Source organism: Mauremys reevesii, linkage group 1 (genome assembly GCF_016161935.1).
Source record: "Mauremys reevesii isolate NIE-2019 linkage group 1, ASM1616193v1, whole genome shotgun sequence".
NCBI classification, from domain to species: domain Eukaryota; kingdom Metazoa; phylum Chordata; order Testudines; family Geoemydidae; genus Mauremys; species Mauremys reevesii.
Genome location: NC_052623.1, coordinates 355368326 through 355388898, shown reverse-complemented (window position 1 = coordinate 355388898; position 20573 = coordinate 355368326). Strand labels below are relative to the sequence as shown.

General features: G+C 50.9%; 2 protein-coding genes across 5 annotated transcripts; one reads left to right on the top strand and one right to left on the bottom strand.

Annotated features, from left to right (window-relative positions):
• The first annotated feature begins 2286 nt into the window (after positions 1-2286).
• On the top strand, positions 2287-18349 carry LOC120394459. 4 transcript variants are annotated; one of them, XM_039518704.1, is made up of 5 exons: positions 2287-2542; positions 5761-6123; positions 6990-7298; positions 12771-12863; positions 17957-18349. In XM_039518704.1, the coding sequence occupies exons 1-5, from the start codon at positions 2491-2493 to the stop codon at positions 18061-18063; spliced, it is 924 nt and encodes a 307-aa protein (XP_039374638.1). In that variant the 5' UTR covers positions 2287-2490; the 3' UTR covers positions 18064-18349. The 4 variants fall into 4 exon arrangements, with proteins under 4 accessions (XP_039374638.1, XP_039374641.1, XP_039374634.1 ...); XM_039518707.1 differs by having other exon boundaries at positions 12768-12863; positions 17960-18349; XM_039518700.1 differs by having other exon boundaries at positions 12768-12863.
• Positions 18350-18936: 587 nt separating this feature from the next.
• LOC120380304 (vegetative cell wall protein gp1-like) lies at positions 18937-19752 on the bottom strand. Its single transcript, XM_039497935.1, has one exon. It carries the CDS (start codon positions 19750-19752, stop codon positions 18937-18939), a length of 816 nt encoding a protein of 271 aa, XP_039353869.1.
• Between the last annotated feature and the right edge of the window lie 821 nt (positions 19753-20573).

Here is a 20573-nt window from a genome sequence, read left to right as displayed (position 1 = left end):
ATGGCACCATGTCGAACCAACCCCATTGCAAGTATAGATCAGTTTCACATGTTACACAGAAAAATACACATGAAGCTCAGAGTTAGACCACACTGCAAATTCAATTCCTGGTCATTTTCATAAGGGCTGCGTCTGCCAGGTATGACCAAGAAAACATTTCAGTTCCAATCCAGATGAAATGCAGTTTCACAGTGAACAATATTTTGTTCTGCTTACTTTATGCCGCACCGATTTATTGTTTTTTTGAATGGCAGATAGGTGCATTCTGCTGCCAGAGGAACTAGAATGTTTCATTTACACTTCTTGATCTTTATATTAAAATAGAAACTGTTGAAAAGCAGATCTCTACCCTGTGGGCCAGTTACCAGTTTTGATTTTGGTTAGTTCCTTTGGTCCACCCACAAAGCTTGAATCGAGCAGTTGGAAACTTGAGTCTGACAAGGCAGCCGGTGTGGAGAGACCACTGCCTATCACGTTGACTAGCATTGTCTCATTCTTCCCTTGTGCTCCACCATCCGTCTGTCTCCAGCTCCTGCCTATTGTCTTATTCTTAGATTGTAAGCTCTGTGCGGCAGGAACGGACTTTTTGTTCAGTTTTTGTACAGCACCTAGCACAACAAGTGGGGCTCTGAGCCACTCCAATAATACAAATAAATAATAATAAAATGATATCCCACGTGTTTACATGCTTTAAAATCCTTAACTCAGTGGCAAGAATGTTGCCTCGATGCCTCCAGACCTTTCTACATGGAATGAGGTAGAAGTTTTTTCCCCTATCAAATTTAGTCCTAATTGGTATGAATCAACAGTCGAGCTTCAGAGAAATGTGGCGCCACTGACTGTCCACACGTGCTGCAAACTGAGCAGAAACCTGCTTCAGCTCCCTCATGAATAAGGCTGCGAGTTTGTCACGGAGATCACAGACGTCACAGTCTCGCATATTACACAGAAAAATACACATGAAGCTCAGAGATAGACCACACTGCAAATCCAATTCCTCGTCATTTTCATAAGGGCTGCGTCTGCCAGATATGGCCAAACAAACATTTCAGTTCCAATCCAGATGAAATGCAGTTTCACAGTTAACAATATTTTGTTCTACTTACTTTACACCGCACCAGTTTGTTGGGGGTTTTTTGTTTTGTTTTCTTTTGAATTGCAGATAGGTGCATTCTGCTGCCAGAGGAACTAGAATGTTTCATTTACACTTCTTGATCTTTATATTAAAATAGAAACTGTTGAAAAGCAGATCTCTACCCTTGGGTGTAGGAGGGGGTGAGGGCTCTAGGCAGCACTTACCTTGTGGGGGGAGTCCCTGGAAGCGGACGGCATGTCCGACTCCTAGCCAGAGGCATGGCCAGGTGGCTCCGTGTGCTGCCTCCCCCTGCAGGTGCCACCCCCGCAGCTCCCATTGGCCATGGTTCCCAACCAATGGGAGCTGCGGAGCAGGCACTCAGGGTCAGTGCCTCTGCCTAGGGGCCACAGAGATATTCTGGCTGCTTCTGGGACCTGCGCGGAGCCGGGTAGGGAGCCCGCCAGTCCCGCCAGCACACACACACACCAGCACTAGACGGGTTCCTGGGCCACGTGCCGCCGCTCGCCCCCCCAGCACCAATGGGGGTCTCAGGCCACCCCGTCCGAGCACCCTTGGTGCCCCGGACCGCCCCTTCTCCCAGAGCACCCAAGTTTTAGTCATGGATAGGTCACAGGCTGTGAAGTTTTGTTTACTGCCTGAGACCTTTCCAGACTTTTATTAAAAATACCCATGACTAAAACGTAGCTTTAGTCATGAATCTTTCAAGTTCTGTAGGGCTGGGGAGAGTATTCTGCCTGGCCTAGGGCCCGGGGAACACAAGGGTTAGAAGACAGAACACACAGCAAGAGAAGAATGGAGGAGGAGAGCATATGCTGGTGACGAGGTGTCTGGTTTTTTGGAAGTTATTATTTGTTATCTAGACAGTCATCTCAGACCAGACAAAACAGTTCCACCTGCTCATTTCCTACTCTACGCATCTCCTGCCCTCTTCTCCCTGCAATGTCATTTCCAAAAAACATTCTTATTTCTCTTAGGAACAGCATCAGCATATTCTGGGTTTGGGTTTCGGGTTTTTGCAGCTATTTTCGATTGGTTGCTGCTCCCTCCATTTCCACTAGGTGGCAAGACATACACAATTATGCAAAGTTTGATCTTCTCACCCTGAGCTAACTGTTCCTCTCCACTACGCAGCCCTGTCTCCTGAATTCTTCTGTCTCGGGGAATTGCTCTCTCCAATTAACAATCAAGAGACTGCACCGGGCAGGAGTCACGACTCACTTTTTCCTCCAGCTTGTTTGCATCAGGCCTGATTTTGTTGGGGGCAGGAGGAGAAATGTGCAGGATCTCTGCCTCTTTCAAGAGGGTTTCAAGCAGTTTGTGATGAGTGACCCATGAGTGTGGCTGCTCTTGGCTTGGAGAAGAACTCAAGGACTGGTTACAGTTTTGGATGAGACATGGCGTGGTTGCCATTTTCTCTCTACCTTCTGGGGACCGGGCTGTGTAGAGGTAAGAACAGAAGGCTGAGGGGTGACTTTATCACAGTCTATAAGTATCTACATGGGGAACAGATATTTAATAACAGGTTCTTCAGCCTAGCAGAGAAAGATCTAACACAATCCAAGGGCTGGAAGGTGCAGCTAGACACATTCAGACTGGATTAAGGTGTACATTTTGAGCGTAATTAACCAATGGAACAATTTACCAGGAGTCGTGGTGGATTCTCCACCACTGACAATTTTTAAATCAAGACTGGATTTTTTTTTAAAGCTCTGCTCTAGGAATTATTGTGGGCAGTTCCCTGGCTTGGGTTATACAAGAGGTTGGACTAGATGATCCCAATGGTCCCTTCTGGGCTTGGAATCGCTGAATCTTAGTGTTTTCTCTTCCAGCGCAGCGTATCTGCGAGCGTAGTCTTACCCTAGGAGAGGTTTTTGCATTTTTTTGCCAACCCATGATCATTTGTTGGTCTTGTGCATGGGCTGAAGCTGAAATCAAGCTGCAAATCAACTGCAAGCAATGTATCTTTGTGCAGAATTTCAGTCTTTTATCTCTGAGCTGGAAAATCTGTCCTGTGTATGTAGAATTTGATGTAGCCCCGTGTTCTAAGTACCATACTATAAGCAGAAACAATCTTCAAACAGAGGCGCGTATTATAGCAAATTATAGCCCTGACGATATTAACATGGCTCCGTGGCAGATTTTCAGCGTCACACACTGGGCTGGTTCTCTGGGAATCTTCCCACCACCCAAGGTGCTTTTCCACGGCACAAAGCAGTAGGCTCTAAAAAGTGACCATTAAAAAAAAATAATTTCTCTGCTGCCTGTGTTGATAAATATGTTGCTACTTTGTAGCTTGGAAGTTGCAGAAGAAGATCCTAGGTCATAGCCAATCAGGGTTGGAAGGGACCTCAGGAGGTATCTAGTTCAACCCCCTGCTCAAAGCAGGACCAATCCCCGGACTGGTGTGACTACAACATTGCAAATGTTTTATCTTTTTCAGGTTGATTGTAACACACAGTTTATAGTACAGGCATTCACTTTTCACACGATGGGCATGGTATGTATGCACCCTGGTTCCAATCCTACACAGACTTTCCTATGGGCTTGACTTTACGCACCATGAGAATTCAGTCCAGAGATTATTTGCAGTGCATAAAGGCAAGCCTGCACCTAAGTCTTTGCAGGAGCAGGGCCCTAGTTAGTTGCTTGCGTAGTTGTTCTCTGGAAGGTGTGTCTGTGTGTTACCGTTCACAAGCAGTGGACAATCTATGAGGGCTTGAGAAGAGCTTTCTGTTCAAAGTCTCTCTTTTGATTAGCTCCTAACTCTCTGGAGGAAAAAATCCTTTTGGGATTAAATGTCATATGTTTGGTTTCCACTAGCACTGGCTTAAAACTGGGGGGGAAAAATCCTGAGGAATACGTGGAATTTCTTTTTGTCAGAATTTCCAAATGTGAGAGATTTTCTCAGCAGTATGAGGTGGATGGAACGTTTGAGCAAAATCCATTCAGCCGCCTGAGTCAGCTAAGTGGAGGGGGATAAAATACACACACACGTCTGAGTATTCTCTGTGTGTCTAATACCATTTCTTATATATTCTGTCTATATATTGCTCTATACTGTATGTGACAGTAAAGGGTGGCGTAGATTTTAATTTTGGATTGGAAGCTCCTTGAGGTACGGACCTGGGCTACTTGCATTTGACGGCAGAGCATCGTGCACATCTGTGGTGCATCAGAAATAAAAACATTGCACGGTGTCTGGTAGATGTATGGGCCAAATTCTGCTCGTATTGAAATCAGCAGGCTGCAGAAGCAGAATTTGGCCTGTGTTTTTATTCTAAGGAGATTTGTGAGAGTTGTTATGGAGTAACTTGTTAGACAAATGATGGATTTCATTCTGCTTTGGGTATTTATATGGGCCTCGTTACCCTAGTATCTGAGCAGCTGATAATTAAGACTATGATTATTCATGGGTATTTTAGTAAAAGTAATGGACACGTCACGGGCAATAGACAAAAATTCACGGCCTGTAACCTGTCTGTGACTTATACTATAAATACCCCTGACTAAATCTGGGCGGGAGGTCACTGCTGAAGCACCTGGGGGACTGCAGCTGGGGTGGTACCGGGGTGCTGCTCAGGGAACACCTTGGGGGACTGGGCCAGGGCCCGCGGCACCAGCTGCCGAGGGTCGCCAAGCAGCAGCTACTCCAGCCGCCTCGGGGCCACTGTTTAGGTGGTCCCCAGGGCCAGCCACACGGGCAACCCTGCTGTTTGGTCTGCCTCTTAGATCAGCCTTGAAAAGAACCCAGTTAATCTCTGCAACATATTACCTGTGAGTTTTCTTAAACACCACTTTTCCTTGAGTTAGCTTTATCTGGGGGGAGGGACAGCTCAGCCTACTAAACCCAAGGTTGTGAGTTCAATCCTTGAGGGGGACACTTAGGGATCAGGGGCAAAAATCTGTCTGGGTATTGGTCCTGCTTTGAGCAGGGGGTTGGACTAGATACCTCCTGAAGTCCCTTCCAACCCTGATTGGCTACGACCTAGGATCTTCTTCTGCAACTTCCAAGCTACAAAGTAGCAACATATTTATCAACACAGGCAGCAGAGAAATTATTTTTTTTTAATGGTCACTTTTTAGAGCCTACTGCTTTGTGCCGTGGAAAAGCACCTTGGGTGGTGGGAAGATTCCCAGAGAACCAGCCCAGTGTGTGACGCTGAAAATCTGCCAAGGAGCCATGTTAATATCGTCAGGGCCAGCTCCAGGCACCAGCTTATCAAGCAGGTGCTTGGGGCGGCAACTCAGGAGCGGGGCAGCACTTTCAGGGATTCGGCAGCAATTCGGCGGAGGGTCCCTCACTCCCGCTCGGAGCGAAGGACCTCCCGATGAATTGCTGCAGATCGCGATCGCGGCTTTTTTTTTTGGCTGCTTGGGGCGGCAAAACCTCTGGAGCCGTCCCTGAATATCAGGCAGCTCTGTCATGGAAGTGACACGGGGTTTATTAGGCAAGGAAATCTGCATGAAGTTCTGCATGTGGTCAGCGTCACACCTACGCGGCAACTTGCAGCAACGTTTGTAACTGGATGGCGTGGGGTGGGGGCAGCTGTCGCGTAACCAGGTTCCCTGACATGGCTGCCTTTGCTGTGTAGACAGAGCCTCCTGGAGTTACTCCGGACCGAACGCTTGCGTCGGGACTTACTCCCCACTCTCCTTTTCCTTAGCTGCGTCCACACAAGACCTGGGTCTAGATCAGCCTCCAGTTGTCAGAGCCCTCAGAGGGGAGTCTGTGACGCTGCCCTGCTCCTGCGACGTCTGTAACTACCCTGACTTCCACTCCGAATGGCATTTCGCCAGTGGGGACAGGGGCCCGGGCACCATCCTGACCGTGAAGACGGCCATCAGTTCCAAACACCTGGACCCACAGAGCAAGTTTTCTGTGACGCACCAGAGAAACTCAAGATCTTTGCTGCTCATTAAAAACCTGCAGATCAACGACCAGGGAACCTACGTGTGTACAATGATTAAAAACGTGCCACCTCCTACGGTGATCCTGAAAGGGCCCGGCACTCAGCTTGAAGTCTATGGTAAGGATCATTTACACAAATAGCAGGGGCCAGACCCTCAGCAGTCATGGAACTAAGGCAATTGACGCCAGCTGAGGACCTGGCCTCCAGGACCTAAATCCAGTTTATGTGACACCTGTCCATTGAGGGGGAGAATTTGTCTTGCAGCTCAGATGAGGGATGAGGGAGAGCTGGGGTGTGTGTCGTATTCTGTATGGGTGAAATTCACCCCTGCACGTTGTACCGGCATAAAGTCACCGCTTAAATCCCACGTAAGAGCTCAGAGCACAGGCGCTGACTTTCTGCTTTCCCCAGGGGTGCCCCGCCCCAAGGCCCCGCCCCCACTCTGCCCCGCCCCAAGGCCCCGCCCCCACTCCGCCCCTTCCCCTAAGGCCCCGCCCCCACTCCACCTCTCCCCAGCCTCTCCCCCGAGGCTCCACTTCCACCCTGCCTCTTTCTGCACCCGCTCTGTCCTCTGCCCCGAATGCACCCCGCCCTGGCTGCTCCTCTTCCCGTCCCCGCTGCTCCCCCTTCCCTCCCCAGTGCCTCCCGCCCCTTGCCAAACAGCTGATCGGCAGTGGGTGGGAGGCACTGGGGGGAAGGGGAGGAGCTGACTGGCAGCATGCACTGAACAGCTGATCGGCGGGTGGCTGGTGAGTGCTCAGCACCCACTATTTTTTTTTCTGTGGGTGCTCCAGCCCCGCAGCACCCACGGGGTCGGCGCCTCTGGCTCAGAATAGGGGTCTGCGAATCTCTGACACTCCAATGTACCTGAACAAATAAATAGCCACACAGATGCCTGTCGTCACAACGAGGCCCTCTAGATCTCCATCCCCCCCCACCCCCAATCTGTAATCTGATTTACCTGGTTCTCTTCTCCTCTGCAGCTTTGCCCAAAGTCTGGCTCTTTGCTTCGCCCTCGGAAGCAGCTCTTCCCACGGCCCTAGTGACCTGTGCAGTGAGGGACTTTTATCCACAATCTCTGTACGCCACACTGAACGCAACGTGCGGGGGGTACGCGGCGCTGGCAGACAATGCTTCAGCCGTCATGACTGGTGATGGGACCTTCAACACGACCCTACAGGCCTGGGTGAATGTGACCGACTGCCAGAATGGGACGGAAGTGACCTGTTTGGTTAGACAGCTCACAGCTGAGACACGCAGGATTCTCTGGATACCCAGGGCAAAAAATAAAGGTAGGAGGTCTGGCTATCTGAGAGGGTAATGGCCTTATGCATCAATTCAGAGAAGGCTTTCCAGGTGTAGGAGCACTGTGGGGGAATCTGCGAAGACGGCTGGGAAAGAAGCAGTCCTGGCTAGGAGGGTGGAAGGTGCAGGGGGACATAAAAGCAGCGAATAGAGGAAAAAGCTGTGTAGGGCAGGATGAGAAGCTTGAGCTTGATGCATCGAGGGAGGGGGGAGACAATGGAAGATTCCAAAGACTTTTAGAAAATGGTTTGACCATGTGCCCAGAGTGCGGGATGGATGCATTCACTAAATCAAAAATAATAATAGCCAAACTTGCCCCAATTGCATGTGCAAATTATGCACCTGTGCAGGCACTAGAGTCATCCAGGCTTTAATGGGATGTTGTGAACTTAAATATAGCGCTTCAGCCTGGAAACTTCCGACCTGCTGTCATTGCAAGGAACAGCGGAGCATCCTGTAGCTGGAAACGGATTGCTGACTGGGCATTCAACAGCCCTTTATGTATGGCCAGTTTCACTGCTTCCTCTGTGCCGTTAATTAGACTGAGTTTAATTAGTCCATTTCCCTGTTCACAAAAGATTTAAGCACATGTTTAAATCCCGTTGAATTCACGTGCTTAAAACTAAGCATGTCCTGAAACACCACTGAGTAACGGTGTGTAAGTACGTAGTTAAAATTAAGCACCGTCTTAAGTGAATGGGGCTGGATGCTGAAATGCTTTGCTTAACTGGGGATGTAGGCCCTGATCCTGCACACATAAGTAACTCATTTGCATGAGCATTTGTAGGTTTGACTCTTAGGATTTGTCTACACGGGGAGTTATTCCTGATTCATTATTCCTGATTAACTCCATATGTGGATACTCTTATGCCAGAATTAGAGGGCTTTATTCTGAATTAGCTTAATCCAGTGAATTCAACTAATTTGGAATAAGGCACTGTTATTCTGGAATAAGAGTAACTCCATGAGTGGATAATCAGGAATAATCCTCTTTAAATTCACATCCAACTTTATTCTGGATTCATTTTCATGTGTAGACAAACCCTTCGTTTTCTGTGTCATTTTAGTGAGTCTTTCACTCAGCAACAGGGAAGAGAGAAATATATTAATAAGGAGAACAACGGGACTCTCAAACTACACCTGAAACTGCAATTTACCCCTGACACTGCTCTTTCACTTGCTTTTTGTGAAACTGACTAGGTTTCAAATGGCCTTGTAAGCAAGTGGTTGTACCAATGACAGCCGGCTGTGACTCCATGTTTGGTCAAGAACGAACAACACCCCGCCTTTGCCCAGTTCCACCGCTGGCCTCCAGCAGGGCTGCCCAGAGGATTCAGGGGGTCTGGGGCAAAGCAATTCAGGGGCCCCTTCCATTAAAAAAAAGTTGCAATCCTATAGAATATTATATTCTCGTGGGGGCCCCTGCAGGGCCTGGGGCATATTGCCCCACTTGCCCTCCGGGGTGGCCCTGGCCTCCATTCTACTTTGCAGTCCCACTGACGTCCAGAGGAGGCTTTCCATTGATTTCAGCTGGCTTTAAATAAGGCCTGACATTATTTTTAAAGCATATTTTGGCAACTGAGTGTTTTAGGGTTGTGGTTTGTTCACAAGTTTGGCACGTTTCAAAACCCAAGTTTCCATTTTCCTGTCTGCCCGGAAGCTGAACTGCAGCTTCAGTGTGGTCACTATTAATTCTGTTTTACCAGGGTGATGAGCCACAGCCCGAAGGGTCTGAATGTACTTGCAGGCTCATCGATTGCTGTGTCAGAGCAGACCTCTGCCCAGTCAAATGTCCTGCTGTTCCCATTCATTTTAGGCTTCTGGTGAGAGCAGGAGCTGTCTGTACCTAGAGCTATTTTCTAACAAAACCAAATACATAAGTAACTTAACTGTACTCAAAAAGATTGGACATCAGAACCACAGACCACGGCCCAGCATGCTGACCAATACTGGCAAATTGGGTTTTTTTGGGCTGCCTTGTCTGTCGTCTCTTGTCCTAGATCGTGAGCTCTTTGAGTCTGGGCCATCTTTTTCTGCTGTGTTTTGTACAGCCCCTAGCACAATGGGATCCAGGACTGGACTTCTAGCCACTACCACCATGCCGATAATTCATAATAATTATTATTAAGAGTATGGCTTACATAAGTCCCTTACAAAGCTAATGGTTTACTCTTTACCTTCTCCTCCCAATCCCCACGTCTCTCTTTTGTCCTGGTGGTGTTGTCTCGTGGGATGGATAGACTGCAAACGCATTGGGGCAGGGTCTCTCTTTAACAGTTGTAAACACTGCAGACTAGTGAGCATTCTCAGCAGTCAGGGAAAGGAAATCAGGAGCCACGTGTAACCCACACACCTCCTGGGTGTGGAGTTTTGTCCCAGCAAGTGGCCACGTGGCTTTTAGCTCATGCAGTAGAGGCTCATGCCCTGAGGTCCCAGGTTCGATCCCGCCCACGGATGACTGGGGTCGGCCTGTGTTACACGTGCACTACTCCTCTCCTCAGGGCTTGTTTATTGACCACAATACAGCTACCAAATCAACTCAGCTGAAAACCCCGGCAGTCATCCCCAGCTGCTTTCCTGGAATTGGGAGTTTTGTTTCAAAACGTCGCTAGATTTATCTTTCTAAAGGGTAAAAACACCTAAACATTAAACGGAAAGAACAAAAATAATTGTTTGGGGTAAACTAAACATTTTGTTCCACCCGAAATGAAACATTTTCCATGTTTCGTTTCGGCTCCTGAACCGAAAAGCCAATTATCGCTCTGCTCTAAGTGTACGTACTCAGCCTGCTGGCTTGCCTTGTGCACAGTGTGCAGCCAGCCAGCCAGTGTGTGTTGCAGTGGGTTGATTTTGCTTCAGACACACACAGCCATGCAGTGTACTGGGATTTCTACAGTGCTATGAGACCACTCCCTGGCCTCCCCTCCCCCCGAGCCCATCTTTATCATTTTCAAGATAACCTGCTCAGACACTGCAGCAGCTGAACACGGTCTGAGCAATGCCCCGGGCATTATCTTCACACCTACTGCGTGACCATAGAGCAGAAAAGAGTAAGGAGGAAGCAGTTTACGGCATGTGGTTAGGGGCCCAGGTTTGTACCAAATGGCTCATTCTCTGTTCCGCTGCAGAAGCAAACACTGAGTATTGGGTGGATATTCAGCCTGCTCTGAATTCGTCTCTGCACACGTCTGTGTTCACTCTGAATGGTTTCTATTAAGGGAAGCAATCAAACAAGCTAGAAAGTAAGTGAAGTCTCTATGGGAGAGGGAGAGCGCAGCGTGTGTGTGTTTCTGTAATAAGCCGCATGCCCTCTGCCTTCCAAAATGGCAGCTGCCTATGCAGGCAGGCAGACGCCTTAGTAGTTTAAAGGCACAGTGAAGAGACAAGAGTCACAACAGCTATATGTCTACGTACGACACAAACCCTCTTGATGCATGCAGCATAATTCTCATGGAAGTTAAGATGTGCACCCGGGATTTCCCATTGTGATGTATTAGGGATGAGCATGAGATGAAATTACTAAGGCTTTGGCTACACTTGCACTTCAAAGCGCTGCCGCGGCAGCGCTTTGAAGCGCTAAGTGTAGTCAAAGCGCCAGCGCTGGGAGAGAGCTCTCCCAGCGCTGTCTGTACTCCACCTCCCTGTGGGGAATAACGGACAGCGCTGGGAGCGCGGTTCCCAGCGCTGGGGCTTTGACCACACTGGTGCTTTGCAGCGCCGCAATTTGCAGCGCTGGAGCGGGTGTGTTTTCACACCCTGCTGCAGTGCTGCAAATTTGCAAGTGTAGCCAAGGCCTAAGTTTGAAAGTACCAGAAATGTGGAAATATCCATCTTTTACCTAGTGCAGTTTCTTAAATGCTAGTTTATCTGCTCCACCCTGAATTGTAGCTCTGCCTCAGGGTTTATAACTTAATCCCCCACCTGCCCACTTCTTATCTTGCTTGTATTTTAGCATTGACTTAGGAAATATTTAGTACCGGTCTTTGCACTAGCCAGCGATGACTGACTCCACTCTGGTCCTCAAGAGGCCTGATCCTGTATCAGCAGGTTTGGCGTATCTAGGCCAGTGGTCTATACCAGCGAACGTTCTTCCATGTGCGACAAGGTGTGCAAACCCCGCACTGGAAAGGAAGAGGTTAACGCAGCCCCACCCTGCTGTCCCTGAAGAGCAAACAGAACAGAGCGGAGGGGAACTGACCTATGCCTCAGCTCCTCCTGCAAGAGGTTCAGCTGCCTGGGCCACTGGCTTTTGGGACCCTACCCAACCTGCTGTGGAAAAGGCCGCTCCACACTCAGAAGGGCTCTGACCTCTGATTTATTTTATTTCATGTCTTCAGTTTGTCCTTTTGGAGCAGGGGACTGGCAGGAGGCAATCCAGGGAAGGAGAAGCACAGCACCTTTGGGTGCAAACCTTGGCTGATTACCCCAGGGCCCTGGATTGGAACGCAGCGGAGAGGGTGGGCTTAAGTTCCCCTACTAACCCCTAGGGGGTGCCGAGGGTCACAAGACTACCCTGGTATGAGAGAACCTGGATGGAATCAAAGCCCCAAAACCAAGAGAGCAGAGACCTCAAAACATAGACTCAGGGGAGGCCTGTTGACCCTCTTGGCTGATCCTAGGATTATCAGCTGCTGGACTCTTTGCATATCCCAAGAGGAGCAAGGCACTAGCTAACTGTGGTCGAGCCTCAATAACTAGCATCCCATAAGCAGGGACTGAAGCCAGTGGAGAGCGAACAACTAGAGGCAGACTCGCCGTGATGCCATGCCCAGACACAAGAGGGCACCCTGGTGGTGAACTGCCTACTACACCACACGACAGGTAATGAAGCTGTGGAACTCCTTGCCACAGGATGCTGTCAAGACTGAAAACATAGGAAGGTTCAAAAAGGGATTGGACGTTTGTATGGCTAGCAAGAATGTCGGGAGTTCTTACAGTTAATGCTAACGTACATTTTGGGAGATTAAACCTCATGCTTCAGGGTTTAAGACCAACTCTAACTAAAGAGATTAGGAGAAGACCTAATATGGGGGGGCATATTGCCCCACATCTGCCCAATATGGGGTTCCATGGACCATCCTCTGAAACATCTGGTGCTGGCCTCAGTCAGAGACAGGCTACTGGATGGGTCCCAGTCTGGCTGTTCCTCGGCTTTGCTGTGGTGTTGCCCTGACATGTGCTGATGTTGGCTCGTGGTGAGGGAACACCGCAATGCCAGCAGGGCCATAGGGAGTTGTTGCGCTGTGTTTACTGCATGACTCTTGGGGTTACCATTCATTGAGAAGGTCTTTGCTCAGCAATGGGATTCCAGATGCTATTGTTTCTTACCTGCACCTGTTAAGGCTCTGGCATGTTAATTCCTTGCTTCCCATCCAGTATAAGATGTTGATGATGATTACTCAGCAGGGATCAACAGTGATAAACAAATGCATTTCTCTTCTCTCCCCTGTCTCCAGCAGCGCTGTTACCTGTGCCAATCATCCTCATCAGATTTATTTTTGGAGGAGCTGTGGTTCTTTGGCTTATTTTCCTGCTAGGCTGCTTCATGAAAAGTAAGTATCCAGGAAATGGAGGCATTCGATGCTGATCAATGTAGCGTTCAACAAAGCATCTCAGGCTTGGCAAATGCCCTGACATTTCTCATGGTGGAATCCAGGCTGTCAGAGCTGGGTATACGCGGACTCCTCTGTGCAGGGATCACTGGGTGGAAAGTTCTGCACGATGCAAAGCAGACTAGGGCCGGCTCAATGCTACGCAGTTTGATTGACGTTGGGTGTACAGATGCGGATTTTTGTATATTGCTTGGGCGCATGCACGCTTGGGTGCTTGCATCACCGCTGTGCTTACTCACCACGTGTGGTTGCATCGATGGAAAATGTGTGCACACCCGGTAGGTGTCCTGGTATATCCCACACTGCTGTCCGGCGCAGTGCCTTGTGGGACATTAGTGTACTGCTCTGGTCCCACAATGGTCCCCTCTGTGCTCTGGTTCTAGTTGTAGTTGTTGTGTATATAGAGTTAGGTTAGTGGATTGGAAGGGGATTTTCCCCTCCTCCCCGCCCGCCGCTTGGGCTCATGCCCAAGGCTCTCGGCTTTAAGCCTAGTTCGGCCTCCTCTAACCCTATGCCAACGGGCGACCCCCACGACTCCTGCTTGAAGTGCCTGGGGTGTCTCAGCAGGCCGAAAAGTGGAAGACTTGTAAAGCTTTCCAACTCCAGACCAAGAAAGAGCGGGACTTTCCATTAAAGCAGCTCTCAATGGAGGTGGCTCTTAGCCCCGACCCTCCGGCGGCGCGCCGAGACCCGGCACCGGGCGCTTCGGTGCGCAGCACTACGGCGTCAGCAGCAGGTACTGGGCCATGGACGGACTCTATCAGAGACACGTGGCACCGGGCTTCCCTGGCACCGCCAGCACAATCGGTCCGGTGCCGATCTCTCTCGCCTGGCCAGAAGCGGCACCGCAGGCCAGAGACGACGGATCCGCCTCAGCAGTCGCCGGCACCCCGGAGGCCAACCTCAGAGTCGTGTCCAGCTACGGAGCGACTGAGAGTACAAGCGCCGACACCGGCACCGTCGACTCCGGCACCGAGGGAAGAGCCATTGAGTCCGGTGCGCACAGGCTCCGCGACATAGACCGTGGTTGAGCCCCGGCTTCCATCGACGCCAGAAACTTTTGCAGCAGCGTGAGACCTCATTGCCCTGATGGACCCGGCATTGCCACAGACCATGGTACCACCTCCGATTCGTGCGGTATCATCTAGGGGCAAGCCGGCCCTGGTACGTCCAGGAACTCCTCCGGCAGAAGCACGGCACCAGTCCCGGTTCCAGATTCCAGCCCGCTCCCGGCGCTGTTCACAGTCCCGATGCCGCTTCCCTCACATCGGTCATACTCGCATCCTCGGTTGTACTCATGGCACCGCTCTGGCTCACGATGCGGCTCCGACTCACGGTACCGATCGGATTCCCAACATTGATCCCGGCACTGCTCAGAGCGCCGATCGCCCTCCCTGAGACGATCACGGCACTGCTCTCGCAGACGGTCATCGTCGCGGCCAAGATCCGGATCGCGGTACTGACCCAGGCCTGACCCAGTCTCGGTCCCAACACCGCTCCCCAACATCTCAGTGACACTGCTTACCGGTGACTCAGTCCCGGTCTCCACCGCTTCCTGGAGAATCGACGCAGTCGCATTTGGCACCACCCTGGCCCTCATGTTCTGCCTCGCACTCATCGCAGTCCGAGGGGAACTCGCGTCCAGGCGTCTCTGCTCCTGACCAGGGCGAGGGTGATGCTGGACACTGTTAGGATATAGATATTCAGGCCTGTCTGCAAAGGCCTGTACTTTAAGAATTTAGGTGTATTCTTATCACTTAGCTAGATATAGAGGTATAAAAGAAAGAATCAAAATCACTGTCTGCCGGTGTAAGGGCCTTCTCTTCCTGTGGCAATCTGAGGCCTGGTTCTCAGACTAAGGCCTTCGGCTAAGCAGCAGAGGCAGCCATAAGCTGGGAAGTGTATGGTCACATCCTCACATCCCAAACTAGTCACATTGAAATAAGGTGCTATTGGGCTGTTAGGAATACAATCCTGTCCTGATATCCCTGTCACCTCCAGAGAAAGGGAAGAGCCTAGAAGATGGAAAAGGAAACTTAGTTTGATAGCAGCCTGTCTGGCAAGAACTCACTTATCAACAGCTGGGGTGTGAAACCCTCATTTCTGTGTTCTTCTATCACTGCAGTCTCCACTTCCCTGTTGTTTGTCTGTATAATCTCTGTCTGGTTCTGTGATTGTTTCTCTCTGCTGTATAATTAATTTTGTTGGGTGTAAACCAGTTAAGGTGGTGGGATATAATTGGTTAAATAACCATGTTACAGTATGTTAGGATTGGTTAGTTAAATTTCAGTAAAATGATTGGTTAAGGTATAGCTAAGCAGAACTCAGTGGTTTGAGCATTGGCCTGCTAAAACCAGGGTTGTGAGCTCAATCCTTGAGGAGGCCACTTGGGGATTGGTCCCGCTTTGAGCAGGGGGTTGGACTAGATGATTTTCTGAGGTCCTTTCCAACCCTAATAATCTATGATTCTTCAGCTGCTTTCCTGGCACAGGTGCCAATTCAAGAGATTTGTAGAGCTGCTACTTGGTCATCAGTGCATACTTCTGCCTCCCACTATGCAATAGTCCAGCAGTCCAGAGACGATGCTGCATTTGGCTCAGCAGTTCTGCACTCAGCGATATCTCACTCCGACCCCACCGCCTAGGTAAGGCTTGGGAGCCACCTAATTGGAATCGATATGAGCAAGCACTCGAAGAAGAAAAGACGGTGACTCACCCTTGTAACTGTTGTTCCTCTAGATGTGTTGCTCATATCCATTCCAGACCCGTCCTCCTTCCCCTCTGTCAGAGTAGCCGGCAAGAAGGAACTGAGGGGGTGCCGGGTCGGCTGGGGTATATATCCAGCACCATGAAGGCACCACTCCAGGGGGCTCCACAGCTGATCCACTGGATGTTGCTAGGGTAAAAATTCTCCGATGATTGTGCACGCGGTGCGCGCACACCTAACTGGAAGGGATATGAGCAACACCTCTCGAAGAACAACAGTTACAAAGGTGAGTAACTGCCTTTTTTTTCTGCATACAAAAGCCAGGGAAGCATTAGAGGGTAGCAAGCAGGGCAATTGCCCAGGTCCTCACACCACAGAGGGCCCTGCAAAGCTAAGTTGCTCAGGCTTCGGCTTCAGCCCCGGGTTTGGGACCCTGTGCCCCAGTGAGTCTAAGGCCAGCCCTGCTTGGTGGACCCCCTAAAACCTGCTTATGGCCCCCCCAGAGTGCCCCAGACCCCTGGTTGAGAACTGCTGATTTAAGCTAACCTCAGCTATACCTGGAAGAGTGTTAAAGGATTTTATGATGAACACATCTGAGGTATATACAAGACATGGTGTCAGGAGTAAACTGAGAACAGAGACAAGAAGGAACAAAGCACCAAAGGTTGCAGTATCTCATCAACATCGCCTCTCTTCGATGCGCCAGAGCACTTCAGCTTTGACAAACCTTCAGAACGGACAGACTGGAAGCAGTATTTTGCAAGATTTTGCATTGCTATCAAGCTGCACGAAGAAACTGGAGCGATCTAGGTATTGTCTCTAAGTTATGCTATGGGAAAGCAAGTAAAGCATATCTTTAAATCTTCTGACTTTACTGAAGACAGTTACAAAGATGGCTATGAAAGGGTTCTGGCTATGTTTGCTGCATACTTTACACCTCAGAGAAATGTGGTGTGTGAAAGAGCATGTTTTCTCCAGAAAATTCAAGAACTGGGGTGGGAGTGGGGGGAATATTGAATGTTTTATAAGAGTTCTGCATGTATTGGCTGAAAACTATGATTTTGGGGAATGCAAAAATGAAAATACCAAAGACAGGCTGGTTATTGGGTTAACAGATGAAACCCTTTCACAGCAGCTACAGCTGTAGAGAGATTTAACTCTAGCCTCGGCTATACAGAGAGCAGTCTGAGATGATGAGACTGCAAAACCTAGAGCAAACTTGACAAACATTGAAAAACCTGAAATTAGCTTAGAAACTACAAACAGCCACTTGAGTGTTAGAAGTAATTATTATGAACCCCCTGACGCAAGGAGGGAGCACTCCCGGGCTAAGAGGGACCAATTCCAGCCTGTGTGCACAAGGTGTGGAAAAAGCCATATCCCAAGAGATGACGCCTGTCCAGCCAGAGACGCAAGGCGTAATACATGCATGAAATATGGACATTTTGCAGCTGTTCGCTGCACCAAAGCAGTCAGGGAGTTGACTCATATTACAGACAACTAAGGGCCATTGTTTCTGGGATCTATCAGAGTCTGCCTAGAGAGTGAAACTGAATATTGCTGGCAAGACAATTGACTCAAGGGTTGATGTGCCAGTCATCTCAGAAAGGACTGACAGTCACCTTCAACCCCCGCCCCGAGCTGAAGTCACCTGACACAGCTCTGACCAGCCCTGGAGGTAAACTGAACTGCCTGGGCCCATGCATCACAGAAATAACTTAGAAAGACAAAAGCTTTGCATTGTATGCGGGGTTGTTGTAGCCATGTCAGTCCCAGGATATTAGAGAGACAAGGTGGGTGGGGTAATAGCTTTTATCGGACCAACTTTTGCTGGTGAGCAAGACAAGGTTTCAAGCTTACCCAGAGCTCCTCTTCAGGCCTGGGAAACATACTCAGGGCGTCTCAGCTAAATACAAGGTGGAACAGATTGTTTAGCATAAGTAGTTAGCATATTTCAAGGGACCAGACAAGGTGAGGTGGCCTGTTAACACCCCTCCAGTCATGGGGGAAAGGAAGGGAGGAGGGGAACGGTAGCTGCCGGAGGTTGTTAGTGGGTTACAAATTGTTGTAATAAGCCATAAATCCAGTGTCTCTATTCAGTCCATGAGTTTTAGTATCTGGCAAAGTTATGAATTTAAGCTCCCGGGCTCATCTTTTGAAAGTGTTGTGCAGGTTTCCTTTGAGGATGAGGACTGAGAGGTCAGATCTAGAGTGATGGCTTATAGGGTGATCAGATATAGGGGTTTTTGACTTTTATCATTTTCCTGTGTGAGTTCATGCGAGAGCACAGTGATTGTCTGGCTTCACCCACATAGTTGTCTTTGTAGCAGGCCTGCCCGGACCAGCTGCGGCACTGAGTTCATTGCACACCGCTTCACACCCCGTCGACCCCCAGGCCGGAGGAGGCAGAGCAGATGTCCCAGAACTGGAGTAGGCAGCTGCACAGCTGAGCAGGAGCTCATGGAGTGGTTCTCTGAACTGGTACAGCACAGCCACCACTGGGCTACCACTGCAACTAATTGGACCTGTGAGATGGGTAGTGCTCAGACTATGAGATCTGAGCCTCAAGAAGCCGGCCAGTTATTACTTGGAACTATGGGGCTGAGGACGGGCCAGATTTTAAAGGTATTTAGGCACCTGACTCCCATTGAAATCAAATTCCTAATGCAGCGCTCTGGCTCACTCGATTTCTTGTATGTAAAATATTTATCTGTAGGGTTTTCATGTTTCTTTTGACTTCTCTTTTCGCTAAAGCAAAAGATCCATCCAGTTCCATATTCCCAAGGCCCCTGAGTGCTGATGAGTGGAGAAGACCCACCTGCAACGGTGCCCTGCCAGGGTTTATTTTAATTTCCCCGAGCCAGAAATAGGAGCCCGGCATGAGCTGTCGTTCGGTGTATTTTAGAGAAGGGCCCTCGGATAGGCTGAACCCAGCCCTTGTTGTGGCCCTTGGTACCTGGCAGGTAGGTTGCACACAGGGCCGGCTCCAGGCACCAGCCGACCAAGCACGTGCTTGGGGCGGCACCTTGTAAGGGGTGGCCAATCTTGGGGTGGCGGGGGGCACTCAGGATTGGTTTTGTTGAGGAAGGGGAGGGATAGCTCAGTGGTTTGAGCATTGGCCTGCTAAACCCAGGGTTGAGTGTTCAATCCTTGAGGGGGCCACTTAGGAATTTGGGGCAAAAATCAGTACTTGGTCCTGCTGTGAAGGCAGGGGGCTGGACTCAATGACCTTTCAAAGTCCGTTCTAGGAGATGGGTATATCTCCTATTATTATTTATTATTTTGGGGGGCGGGGGGTTGGTTTGGCTTAGCGGCGCTCAAGGGTTTTTTTGTTGTTGTTTTTGTTTCGGCAGCGTGGCGTGGTGCTCGGGGGACGGTGTTTCAGCAGCGTAGCACAGCACTCGGGTGGGTGTTTCGGTGGCGCAGCACTCGGGGAGGGTTTGGCGGTGGGCGGCACAGCGCTCGGGGGTGTTTCGCAGGGTGGCATGGCGCTTGGGGGTGTTTCGCGGGCGGCGCTCGGGGGTGTTTGCGGGCGGGCGGCACTTGGGGGGTGTCGCGGGGTGGCATGGCGCTGGGGTGTTTCGGCAGGGCGGGCGGCACTTGGGGGTGTTTGGCGGGCGGTGCGGCGCTGGGGTGTTGGCGGGCGGGCGCGCTTGGGGGTGTTTCGGCAGGGTGGCGCGGCGCTTGGGGTAAGCCGCGGGTGGCATGGCGCTTGGGGTGTTTCGCAGGGCAGGCGGCGCTTGGGGGTGTTTGGCGGGCAGGGCGGCGCTAGCGTGTTTCGCAGGGTGGCGTGGCGCTTGGGGGTGTTTCGGCGGGCAGGGCGCTTGGGGGTAAGCCGCGGTGGCGGGCGCTGGGGGTGTTTCGCAGGGTGGCGCGCTGGGTGTTTCAGCGGCGGCGTGGCGCTGGGGTGTTTGGCGGGTGGCATGGCGCTGGGGGTGTCGCGGGCAGGGCGGCGCTGGGGGTGTTCGGCAGGGTGGCGTGGCGCTGGGGGTGTTTCGGCAGGGTGGCGTGGCGCTGGGGGTGTTTCGCAGGGCAGGCGGCGCTGGGGGTGTTTCGGCAGGGCAGGGCGGCGCTCGGGGGTGTTCGGCGGGGCAGGGCGCTTGGGGCAGCCGGCGGGTGGCATGGCGCCGATTGGAGGAGACTTAGAGCTGGGCTGTGTGCTCAGCGGAGGAGGCAGAGTGGAGGTGATGTGGGGCAGGGAGTGATTCCCCTGTGCGCCCCCCCCATTACTGAGGGCGGCCCTCCCTGCGCCCCCCCGCCCCAGCTCGCCTCCACTCCACCTCCTGGCCTGAGCGGGCTTTTAGGCGCCCCCAACCACTAGGCGCCCTAGGCAGCCGCTTAGTTTTCCGAAATGGTTGCACCAGCCCTGGCTGGAGCCCAATCTGTGCAGGCCCTGGCATGTGTTGGAGTTGCCATGAGGTTGCTCAGACTTCTGCAGTCACGGGAGACCTGCGGATTTACACCGAGCTGAAATTCTGGCCTCCTGTTGTCCTTCCTTTGCCTAAAGTGGGGCTGAATTCATCCGGCGGTTGAAAGGGCTGTTCTGCCGCTAGCCAGACACACTCCAGGATCCGTAAGCACCCGTCCCAAGCTAATTAAGGATCATGTTTCGAACCGGCTCAGTCAGCTCTTGTGCACTAAAAACTAGTGCGTTTCTAAGGCTGTGGCTACACTACGCGGCTTTTAGCAGCACGGCGCTGCAAGGGTAACACTTCCACTAGGCCACGGACGGGATGGAGGGAACATCGAGTCCCCGGGTGTGACCGTTCTTCCTCTTCCAGCGATAGCCACGGTCATGGGCAATCCTGTCACCGAACAACACGGAGAACAGCCATTTGTGGCTGCGGCATTTAATATCGCTTGGCAATTTGGCTGAAATACGGTATCGCCATGATACATACGCAGCCAAGCCTCCAAATTGTCCACAGGTAGCCAAATGTAGTA

Coding starts and splice junctions, on each gene's coding strand:
- LOC120394459 (XM_039518700.1), top strand. CDS start 2,491: ATGGCGTGGTTGCCATTTTCTCTCTACCTTCTGGGGACCGGGCTGTGT. Junction 2,543..5,760: donor GGGGACCGGGCTGTGTAGAG/GTAAGAACAGAA, acceptor CCTTTTCCTTAG/CTGCGTCCACACAAGACCTG. Junction 12,864..17,956: donor GCTAGGCTGCTTCATGAAAA/GTAAGTATCCAG, acceptor TTGTCTTTGTAG/CAGGCCTGCCCGGACCAGCT.
- LOC120380304 (XM_039497935.1), bottom strand. CDS start 19,752: ATGCCACCCGCCGGCTGCCCCAAGCGCCCTGCCCCGCCGAACACCCCC.